At 36.4% G+C, this 11539-nt stretch overlaps 1 protein-coding gene and 1 non-coding gene across 2 annotated transcripts; one reads left to right on the forward strand and one right to left on the reverse strand.

Annotated features, from left to right (window-relative positions):
• Positions 1-1298: 1298 nt before the first annotated feature.
• Positions 1299-11256, forward strand: LOC125179341 (the record flags this gene model as incomplete). The annotated part of the gene is given in 8 exon segments (XM_047885033.1): positions 1299-1475; positions 1922-2002; positions 4317-4397; positions 7199-7376; positions 8123-8406; positions 9257-9402; positions 10232-10419; positions 11183-11256. Coding segments are annotated over 8 exon segments (1209 nt in total), but the record flags the coding sequence as incomplete, so codon positions are not given.
• On the reverse strand, positions 10959-11031 carry Trnak-uuu. Its single transcript has one exon. It is a non-coding gene; the product is annotated as a tRNA-Lys (tRNA).
• Positions 11257-11539: the final 283 nt, after the last annotated feature.

The raw sequence follows: 11539 nt of genomic DNA on the forward strand, positions 1-11539 counted from the left end.
TCTTCAAGTCTAGATGAATTAAAAAAGCGATGCGTCCAGCCAGTTAACTGCAAGATTATGTCATGCCCTCCCAGACTGTTTGACGCATGTTAAATATTTAGAGATTATAGTAATTAATTGATAAATTTAGCAATTCATCGTAACCTGTGAAAATTGGTTATCCAGAGCAGGCCAGCTTTTGACGAAACCGTAACGTCTCGGCTGAAGTTGGCAGCCTCCACCAGAGTTCTGGGATCATCGCACGTCTCAGGTCAGACCGAACATATGATCCTGGGTCATCTCTCACTCGGGTTAGATTAGGTTAGGTTAGGTTAGTTTAGGTCAGGTCCTAACCTAACCTATCCTAACCTAACCTAACCTCTCACTCGGGTTAGTTACTCCATGGTTCTTAGAAGTTCAGGATATCTGTACATATCTGATCCAATATTATCTTTCAAGAGTGCAACATACCTCTCTTATTCGGTGCCGTGTTATTTCTCAATTGAAGAATCTAAGTTGTATGATCGAGATTATCCCTGGAATTAATACTTGCAATCCCAGCCCAGATTTGAGCAAAATAATGCAGGAATCTATAGTCATGGAATTATGTTTATGGAGCTAATTTTACGTCCTTACCAGTCCTAACATTTTATCTATCTTTTCCAGAATTGGTATTGGAGACTGAGAAGGATTCTTACGTTGGTATGTTCACCATCGCACGAAATGAGTCGGATGCGCAAGCAGAATTCAGCCTCATTCACTACGCTCTCGTGAACGCAAGTAACTCAGCTGATCTTTCATCTGATCCGAGCACAAAGTTCCATGTTGCAAGAAAAAGAAGATTTGCTCCAAATTCGGCAATCACGAACGAAACTTTTAATATCGTCCCAACTCAAATAATAAACTATGAAAATAATGTATTAGGACGTTTGATTGTTCGTGACAGTTCAAATTTTCGAAAAATATCTTCTGGACAGTACAAAGAAAGTGTTGTAACCAACTTGACGATTGATAATAAAAAATTTTTCACAAAACGTCGTTTTGACCGCAGTTTGGATTCATATCACGATAGAAAAAATTACGACCCAGACGGAATGCCTGCGCCTGGAAAACAGATACAACATAAACGACACCAGAACTGGCACAGTAACGTTGATTCTTCAGGTCAGGTTGAAGAATTTGAAATTTTGGAACCTCCTCATGCAAATAATACGAATAAATTCATCGATATGAACCTTTTAGCACTGGGTGATTACGACATACATGTGAGGGGTCAAAATCCTGCGCGTACTGACATTACGCTTCAAAATAATATACCAATGAAGCCTCTTCCGTTGCTGGCCAACTTGACCTCGCCAAGCGAATGGCCCAAGGAGCAACAAGCAATTCGTTATCCGTCTTCTGGCCTTCTGCTCATCAAGATCGGTGGTTACATCAAGAAAATTGAGGCTGAGCATTCAGTGTCGGCATCAATGAAATTCCCGTGTCAGTTGATGGTGAGTATGCGTGGTGTGGGTTATGAGGGTTTTGTGAGGATAGTGTTAGTGTGAGGATAGTGAGGATAGTGTACTTGACAAATAAGTTTTATACATTTTATTTGCACATTTGCAGTAGGAAATTACAGTGCATACTACGTTAAATTTAAAAATTCCGACAAATTTTCTTGTGGCGGTTCGGTTCCTGTTGCGAATCAGCTGGAGATGCAATTTTTTGGGAGAATTCGATGGTTTCATGTAGCTCTTTTCGGATAATGTAGGAGGTCAATGGGTGTAAGGCTGGTGTTAGCAGACTTTCCGGGTATATTGTTAACATTGTTTTAGTATATTATTGCCCGTCATTGTTAGGTTGCTGGTGCAGAATACAGAATTTTAATATTAGTACTAAATTTGTCATTTAATCGTTTTAGAAAATATACAAGGAATTTTTAATTTTTGTCCTACAGGCATCGGGAACGGATCAGTATTTCGAGACAGCGTTGAGTTTTTCTAAGAAACCAACTGATTTGAAGTTCATCGTTGGTGAGGTGGGTGGTCAGCTCTGGTATTGGCTCCAGATCTTACAAATTTTAATTTTAATTCAGACTTTGAATTTTTTAGAGGAGGCGCATGCCTATCAGGGGTCATTTTCCAATAATCTGCTCTATTCGTGAAATAAATTTGTCGTCAGTAGAATCCACTCAGTAAAGAAGCTTCATTCCGTACTGAAATTATTAGTCTCAGTGAAATTATACTGGAAAGCCTTAATCAACGTAAATAATATGACGATTAATTATTAAATTTCAGATAATTGGATTATTAGTGCCGAAAATATTTAATTTCAAAACTTAAGACGGCTTGTAGCTTGAATATCTTTGATAATAATGGTTAATTATAATAAATTTTTCGTGTGAGGCATGTGCAAGTAATACATTTTGGCACAGATAGTTTAGGGGTAGCATAGGTTTTGGCTAATTTTAGTGTGCTGAATTCAAAATTTTAAAGAGTTTTAATCTATCTCCTTTAGTTTCTGGGCTTCAAAAAGTACCATTTCAGCATAGTTGAAAAAAATTATTATAGGATGATAGAATTATTAAATTTAAACAAGTTTAATTGCAGTCCAGAGAATGAGATGTTTTGAAAGTTTAATTGTCGTTTTTCATACAAGTCGAAATATTTTTTCCGGTTTTGGTAGATCGAAAATTACTAGTTTACCGAAAGAGATTTTTAATATATTAATAACGTTTGGGATACATCAAAACTCATTATCAAGTAATGAGATAAATTGAATAATGAGATTTTAAATCGACATAAGAAAACATAAATAAAGATCCTACTTAGAGCTTCGAAATTTTTTTCGGAGTAATTTTTGGGCTTCAATTTTGGAGTAGTAGTTTGCGTGACCTTTGCCATGATATGTTCGCGTGAAGCTGAATAGCTCGCTGTTACTTGTACCTGATACGCAACTTCGATATTTTCTTAAGAATGATTCAAGAAATATTTCAACGCATGCTGAAATACTTCTTGTATTACATTTATTAGATTATTACATACATGAATACATGAAAGTATGTAAGAAGTATTTCAACGCATGCTGAAATACTTCTTGTATTACATGTATTACATACATGAATACATGAAAGTATGTAAGAAGTATTTCAACGCATGCTGAAATACTTCTTGTATTACATGTATTACATACATGAATACATGGAAGTATGTAAGAAGTATTTCAACGCTTGATTCGGCAGAATCATGCGTTGAAGGCATTTGTTCAACTGATGAGGAATGTAAGTTCGCATTCACAAGAAGTTTATGTACACGAAGGTCACCCGAATGGGAAACGGGTCCTATATAGCAGATGGAATGTTGTGATATATAATATTTCCAAAAGAAAATACTTCTTACATAGTAACTTTATTTGGTTAATAGAGAAAATTAACGATGCTCGCGAGGCGTCTTACCTCAGTCCTGCTGTGATGTCTCCACGCACGATGTAGAAATTACTAATCTTGTTGAAGTTTTTAGGTGCTTAATTGAAGCCTTCGGAGAAGCTGTTTGAAAGAACGTAAAACTAATTCAAATGTATTGAATAATATGACCCTATAGTACAAAGCTACTGATAGGTTGTGTAATACAATAATTGAAAAATTGAAGCCTTCGGAGAATCTGCTTGAAAGAACGTAAAACTAATTCAAATGTATTGAAAAATATGACCCTATAGTACAAAGCTACTGATAGGTTGTGTAATACAATAATTGAAAAACACAAACCGAGGACTACCACATTAGAATAGTCTTTTGAAAGCCGCATTAATTGTAAAAATCAACATTTATATGCAGAATACAAAATTTAATGACACCGCATAAATTCAGAGCCTAATAAAAATGCACTATCAGTCACACAAAACTAGAATGAGCCCTGAAAGTAAATACGTCTTGAAACGTAAATGTATTAATAATAACTTTCATATCTATAAAAAAATATAACTCAGTACTCACTGCAGTGAGTGACAGAGAGCGCATTTTCTCGTCAACGAAAACTTGAGGTCACGGACGGACGGACAGACAGACAGACGGACGGACATGGCGAGCACAATAGTGCATTTTTTCCATAGACGAGAAAATGCGCTTAAAATAGGTGGTGATTAAAACAATTTTCAGATTTTAATAACTAGAGCCCCATAAAATTATGAAACTATACGAGCATTTGAGCGGTTGTCTTATTTTTTCTAAGAGTAGAGCAACTTTAAACGAATAATTGATGCAATAATTTTAATACGTACCACTTGTGTGCCCTAGTGTACGTATTATTTTGTACGTTTGCGTCAACTGCTAATTAAAATTTTTCTCATCTCTGCAGATTACAAAACCGTTTGTTCGCCTGGAGCTCCACAATACATTTGGTTTAGCGAGTCATGGAGGCAGCCGACGCCAAGTGAAGGTTCGTCCGAATAATTAAAGAGAATATTGTTATTTAGATTAGGCATTTTGACCGATTAATGTTATTTGGCCAATAAAACTATCTGTCCCTATCATCTGTATTTATGTGCATGATCGCAACCCGATGCAAGTGTGGCAGAATAATCATGCTATTAATCTATTTATTATACAGGCATGAGAGGAATGTTACGGTCAAAAGTTCCCACCAAGGCGCCTTGATTTACGGGAGATGACCTTAGCAGATATCGACATGCCACGGCAATATTCTATGAGAATAGACGTAACTAGTAACCTAGGTATTCTAGATATAAAAGAAAGATTTAACCTTCCATTACGATATAAAACTATGATTTACTGGATTGTTAAATAATAGTATCATTTAAATAGATTGTTAAATGATAAGACTAATTTCAGTGGATGCATGAACCCTATATTCATGACTTCGGTGGCGTGAAAGTATAATTAGGAAGTTGACTTAATGGCAACTATTGGCCGCATGAAAATAATAAATAGACCGTATCTAAATAAGGTAAGTTAGCAGTACAGAGGACGCTTTTCAGTGACTCTGTGAATAATAAATTGCGGGCCATGAGTTGTTATCCTGAAAGATCGAGCGGTATAGCAGCCAGTCAATTTATGCGAGTAAGATAAGCGCGATGGCAAGTGTTGAATTAATTGAATAAATTATATACGTCCATATTTCGCATCAACCTTGTATAGATCTTTCACCCAATCTAATCTGCAAATTGGATTATACTTACTGTTGCGTATGTTAGTTACGAAGGATTTTGAAAACACAATTGTTTGTCGATTTTTTTTATAAAATCGGTCTCTGTAATAAACAAATAATATAAAATAGGAAAAATAAGGCAACATAAAATTACTATTGCACAAAAGTTCTAACTGAAAATTACAACCATTTATGTCGAGCATAGGGCATAATATATAAACAGTTGAACACGGCCAAACGAATCTTGAGGATTGAAGTATACGTATCAAATATTTATTTACTCTCAAGAGCACCAAACTAAAACGAAAAATATTAACTGAATGAATCGACCATAGGTACATTGTACACAACGCGTATGCCCCAGGCGAACAGGATAAATACAAAATGTATTTTGAGAACAAGCAATTCAACACCAACTTAATCTACCTGGTCTACCGCTCAGAAACACGAAGCAAATATTTAGATCGTTTAATCGCTAAGATCATCAAGTTACTTCTACACCGTAGGCTTTTCATACGATAATTTTTATTTGTTAATCCAATAATTAATTCATACAGTAATTTCTTTGTTAATCCACATAATTTTGAATTTGTTTACTAAATCATAATCCAATTTTCCTGCTGTAATATGCATCAAATTATAAGAGGAGCTTGAAATTAAATATCTACAATAAGCCTTTAATTTGTCGTCGGAAACAGAATTAAGTGTCAAGTAGTTCAAATGATTATGGCAAGATCGCGATACTGTATGTTCATTTATGGTGGAAGGTCTATCGCTTCCAGTCGTCACGCTTTTGCGATGTATTTCTTTGTAGCGGCCTTTTTTAGCGCATTTTCTCATTTATGGAAGAAATGCACTATTGTGCTCGCCATTTCCGTCTGTCTGTCCGTCCGTGACCTCAAGTTTTCGTCGACGAGAAAATGCGATCTCTGTCACTCACTGCAGTGATTACTGAGTTATATTTTTTCAACAACAGGAGCTATAGCCACTGCATCACTCATTATATAGCCTTCTAGTTCTCGGGCGCCGTAGACTTGGTCATATCGAATGCCACTGCTTGCCCATGTATCATTAAAGTTGGTGTGTTCGTTCATATTCCAGGTTGAATGGAAGAAAATTAGTTCATATCCATGGCTTGATGTGCCTAGGTCACTATAACTTTGATTCCAGGTTGGATGAAAGAAAATTAGATCATATCCGTGGCTTGATGTGCCTAGGTCACTGTAACTTTTAATTTTTGCCTCGTCACTATCAATAAATTCAATAAATTCAACATATATGTGGAAAAATAAATATATTTCAGCATATATGTGGACAAATCTATAGGCTGCAGAATTGTCTATTAAATTCAAATGAACAAATTAAATTTTTCACTGAAATGGGTTGAAATTCTTATTAATTCTATACCTCTTTGTCAATTTATTTTCAGGTTGGGATTTACGGATGGGATGTGGAATTTTCGCTGCCGGTGGAAAAAGAGGAAAACAAATGTTACAAGGTCCAGCTTGTATTAACTGCATCCAATTCAGCTCCGACTTATTCATATCTCGACTGTCACTCACTGCAGTGGGTACTGAGTTATATTTTTTCAATAACAGGAGCTATAGCCACTGCATCACTCATAATATAGCCTTCTAGTTAGTTCTCGGGCGCCGTACACTAATTTATATCGAATGACATTGCTGGCCCGTGTATCATTAAAGTTGGCGTGTTCTTTCATATTCTAGGTTGAATGAAAGAAAATTATATCGAATAAAAAAATATTAATTTAAATTAAATTTTAAATTAAATAAAATTTAATTTAAAATTTAAAAAAAATATCGAAAATTACATCGAAATTATCGGCTTTGTGTGACTAGTGCTATGTAATTTTGTATTTTTGCCTCATCACTATCAATAAGTTCAATACATTCAACATACATGTGGACAAATATATATATTTCAGCATATATGTGGACAACTCTATAGGCTTCAATATTGTCTATTGAATTTAAAATTAAATAATGAATTTTTTCACTGACATGGGTTGAAATTTTTATTAATTCTACAACTCTTTGTCAATTTATTTTCAGGTGGGGATTTACGGATGGGATGTGGGATTTTCGCTGCCGGTGGAAAAAGAGGAAAACAAATGTTACAAGGTCGAGCTTGTATTAACCGCATCATCCAATTCAGCTCCAACTTATTCACATCTCGAGATGTGTCGATCCCCATTAGTTACAGACGTCGTCCTACAACTCATCGGTACAGGTTAGTTCTTGGAAGAAATTAAGTGACGCATTTTGTTAATAATAATTGCAACGAAAGTTATGTTAGACAAACTATTTAGACTTGAGCTCTCAAGTTTCTGAGAGCGTGGAAGGCTCTGCTATTATTATTATTTTTTTTCAATGAACGATAATCATATAAACTACAATAGGTAATTATTTAGTAAATTTTATTGCGTATCGAAATTAAAGTTGAACTTGGCAAACTTGCAACGTATAAAGTTTTAATTTATTTATTACGTTATTTAAAATTGTGAAAGATTATAGCAAGGATTTACGAATTTATTCAACTCGAGTACTTCCCTGATGGAAGTTTCAAGTTTCAATTGAGCGAATATTTTGCCTTAGATGTCTCAAAAAGCAGAAACCATCATATTTTAGCTGTCAAACAAATGGAAATAAGCAACAACATGACTTACGGATTTCTGTGGATTGGCGCAATTTATCTCAGAGTTGCCACGAAAGATGGGAAAGAATATTAGTCTCAGGGATCGGATTATTAAAACATGTCAAATGCGTGTGAGCGAAGCGCTAGCAGTGTTCTGTACACAAGACATCAGAAGTTAGTACAATAAAGTGAATGTTTAAGCAATACACCCGCGATAGGTGAGCAATAACTCTAGATATATCAGTCAGTAACGCTGCCTGGGTGCGTTCTTTGGCATGCTTTGATAGTTAGTCATTTCATATGCTTTATAGATCAACTTTCTTGTTGCCTATATTTCGAAGAGGAAAGGGAAGGGCCAACGGTTCGGGTCGAGTTGGATGCTGCTGACGAACCGTTACTTTACATTCCTGGCAACTCTTCTTCGACGACGAAGCTTCAACCAGGAAGCAACTTATTTAAAGTGTCTCTGATGGAAAAAAATGCCACCCATGCCACCCCGCTGATGACTTTGTCAGCCGCGATGGTTGATCCAAACGCTTTTGAATCTAATAGTTCAATCAGCTGGCTGGAGCGGACGGTGCTGGTGCAGCTGACAACACATTCGCAACGTTGGAAGGCGCGTATGGTAAGCGTTTATTAAACTTCTAAGTCCTTTTGACAAAATTTAATAAATAACAACTATAACGGACCGGATGTGGGTTGAACGATCTCGAGTTTAAATATTTTTACATTTGTTGTCATTTGATAAATCAATCCTTCAATCAATGGAGTCGATAGGCAAATAAGTTAAACCTTCATTTATTATGGCATGCATAACCATTCATTTGAGCTCAGCATCTCCCAGAATTTGTGATCAATTATTTTTTCTGTTTCGTATATTAAATTCAGAGACTCACGGGTTATTCAACCATTCAATTGCTGCCTAGCATTACTAAGTATAGGCTATGTATGTTTCCACATTTTTTACGTTTGGTTCATAAATAAACGAATTTTAAATCGAACCACAACAAATAGATCTTTTCCTCGAATTTGACGAAATTTTGTTTGATCGAATTCATGTTGATGGAGCTAATGCCATTTGACCTGCAGGTAGATACGCTGAGTCGTGTGCTGGATCTAAGCGACAACATCGTTGAAAATAGATCTTTTGATCGAATTTGACGAAATTTTGTTTGATAAAATTCATGTTGATCGATCCAATGCTATATGACCTGCAGATAGATGCGCTAAGTCGTGTGCTGGATCTAAGCGACGATATCACTGAGAATAGATCTTTTCCTCGAATTTGGCGAAATTTTGTTTGATCGAATTCATGTTGATGGAGCTAATGCCATATGACCTGCAGGTAGATACGCTGAGTCGTGTGCTGGATCTAAGCGAGGATATCACTGAGAATGGATCTTTTCCTCGAATTTGACGAAATTTTCTTTGATCGAATTCATGTTGATCGATCTAATGCCATATATGACCTGCAGGTAGATACGCTGAGTCGTGTGCTGGATCTAAGCGACGACATCACTGAGAATGTCTCCCAACCGAAGTCCTTACCGAAGTCCTTATCACTGCTGTCGAACCGAGTACCGCGGGCTGTACTCTCACTTCAACGAATATTAGCAGACATGTGAGGAACATGCGAGTGATATGTTATGGCTTTTTGTGATGGGAATTAGAATTGTTTCTATTCGTAATTACTCTCATTTTGAATGCAATCCGATTGCCGATGTCATCAGTTACGCACAGAACAATAGTGGGCTGATTTTTTTAATTCGTTAATAATTACGAATTATATATGATAAAAAATATTAATTTTGTGTGATCGTAAACCCAGTAATAACTTATGATGAAGATCCAGAAGTACAGAGACGTGTTTTCCTTTGATGAAACTTAGTGTTTTTATACCTTCTACTGACGAGTGACTTAATTCTCCTAATGCACTGGTTGCGTTTCACGTAAAACATTTGAGCAACACTTTCCACTCCATTACTAGAACTCGTACAATTCTTTTAATGGCTCATTTTATTACGGTGTCCGCACAAGCGGAGTTTGTGATAGCATGTATGCCTGCTGGTGTGACTCTTCTAAATTAGCATTTATCTCTTAATCAAATTAAGAACATATATAATATTATATGGAGGTTTCATTGAAGATCAGAGAATTTATTTTATTTCTCTTATTTATTTATTTATTTAAGATCAATAAAATAAATTCTATGGTCTTCAATGAAACCTGCTTAAAAGAACAAATTCTGCCAACATATACTAATATCATACGGTTGCACTTTACCTTAACCCTCGTCGGATTGCATAGGCACTATTGGGCCCCGTTTAACCTATATGCAGTCAGTTTAATCTTTATGCAGTATTTAACCTTTAACAATGATGCAGTCTGACAACTATAAGAGCGTATAGGTATAGCAAATCGGTCTTTGAATTAGTTTTTCTACACTACAGAGCCCCGGATGCACCTGTGGTTGTGCGTCGACACGTGTCGGAGCTGGCAGACCAGGCGGCCCAGGTTTTGATGACGCAACTCCAAGAACTTCACGAGCTGCTCGCTCCCTACCACGAGCAATTGACGAGCTTGGCGAGGCGCCTGACGTCTTTTTTGGATTTCCCTCGACAAAGTCTTGAAAGAACTAGTGGGTTTTGAAAATTGTTGCTGAAAAGAACAAGTTTACTGGCTTGTTGTCCGAATGTTACGATTTTTTAAGTATGTTTTCTGAGTATTGGAAGTTTTCAACAGTCCAGTATATTGTTAATTTTTGATGATGCTTGCTGAATATGGTGAATTTGGATGATGATGAAGATGAATATCATGAGTTTTGGCAATGATGCCTGCATATGGTGAGTTTCGAATACAGTAACTGAATTTGGCGAGCTGCAATTATGGTGGTTCCTGAATCGAGGCTTCAGTAATCGTGAAGTGTGAATGTAAATTATAGGAAATAATTCCAAAGACTGTCTTCGCTCAGCTGCGATTTATATTTAATATGTCTGATTGCTGAATAATATAACTGGCTTTTTTTGTTGAGTTAGTTTTATTTATTTGTACAGTGAAGCTTTATTCGTGACAAGACTTTCAAGCTTGAAATTCTGCTCATTCAGTGTGTGCCACAAGATAGCGCCGAGTTACCTGGAGCGGGACTGTTAGGCGCGCGCTGGTTACTAAAAACCATCTCGCCCGAACAGGGACTCGAACCCTGGACCCTCAGGTTAAAAGCCTGATGCTCTACCGACTGAGCCATCCGGGCACTGCGTGTTACATGATTCTTCTTATTAATATTGCTGACTTGCTGTCAGATTTACCTCGTAAAATATTTTGTAGTTAAATGGCAGCCAAAAACAATTATTTTCTTCTGCAATTCTTGTATGTTTGTTTTCTATGTTTTCTAATTTCTGCAGAGCTGCAAGATCGATTGGAATCAACACGCTTCGTTTTGGAGTCACTCCGAAATTTGGACTTGGAAAACCAGCAGGTGTGTTTAATGCTGTTTCACACCTCATTACGGAAGCTCTGCGGTTTGGATCGCATTTGGAACAGTTATATTAGATGTTATTTAAAATCACACAATATTGCACCACCATTTGCTGTATATAGTGAATTGATTCACTCCTCGCCTTAAGCTCGGACGAAGTGAACAAAAATTTACTTATAAAACGGTGAATATTTAAGCAGTGGTCTCGAGGGCTGTATATCGTGTGAAAGGCCTGAGGCTTCCAGATAAGAATAAAATATGATATAAATATCACCTGATCAGA

This window comes from Hyalella azteca, unplaced genomic scaffold (assembly GCF_000764305.2).
Source record: "Hyalella azteca isolate HAZT.00-mixed unplaced genomic scaffold, Hazt_2.0.2 contig16743, whole genome shotgun sequence".
Classification (NCBI taxonomy): domain Eukaryota; kingdom Metazoa; phylum Arthropoda; class Malacostraca; order Amphipoda; family Hyalellidae; genus Hyalella; species Hyalella azteca.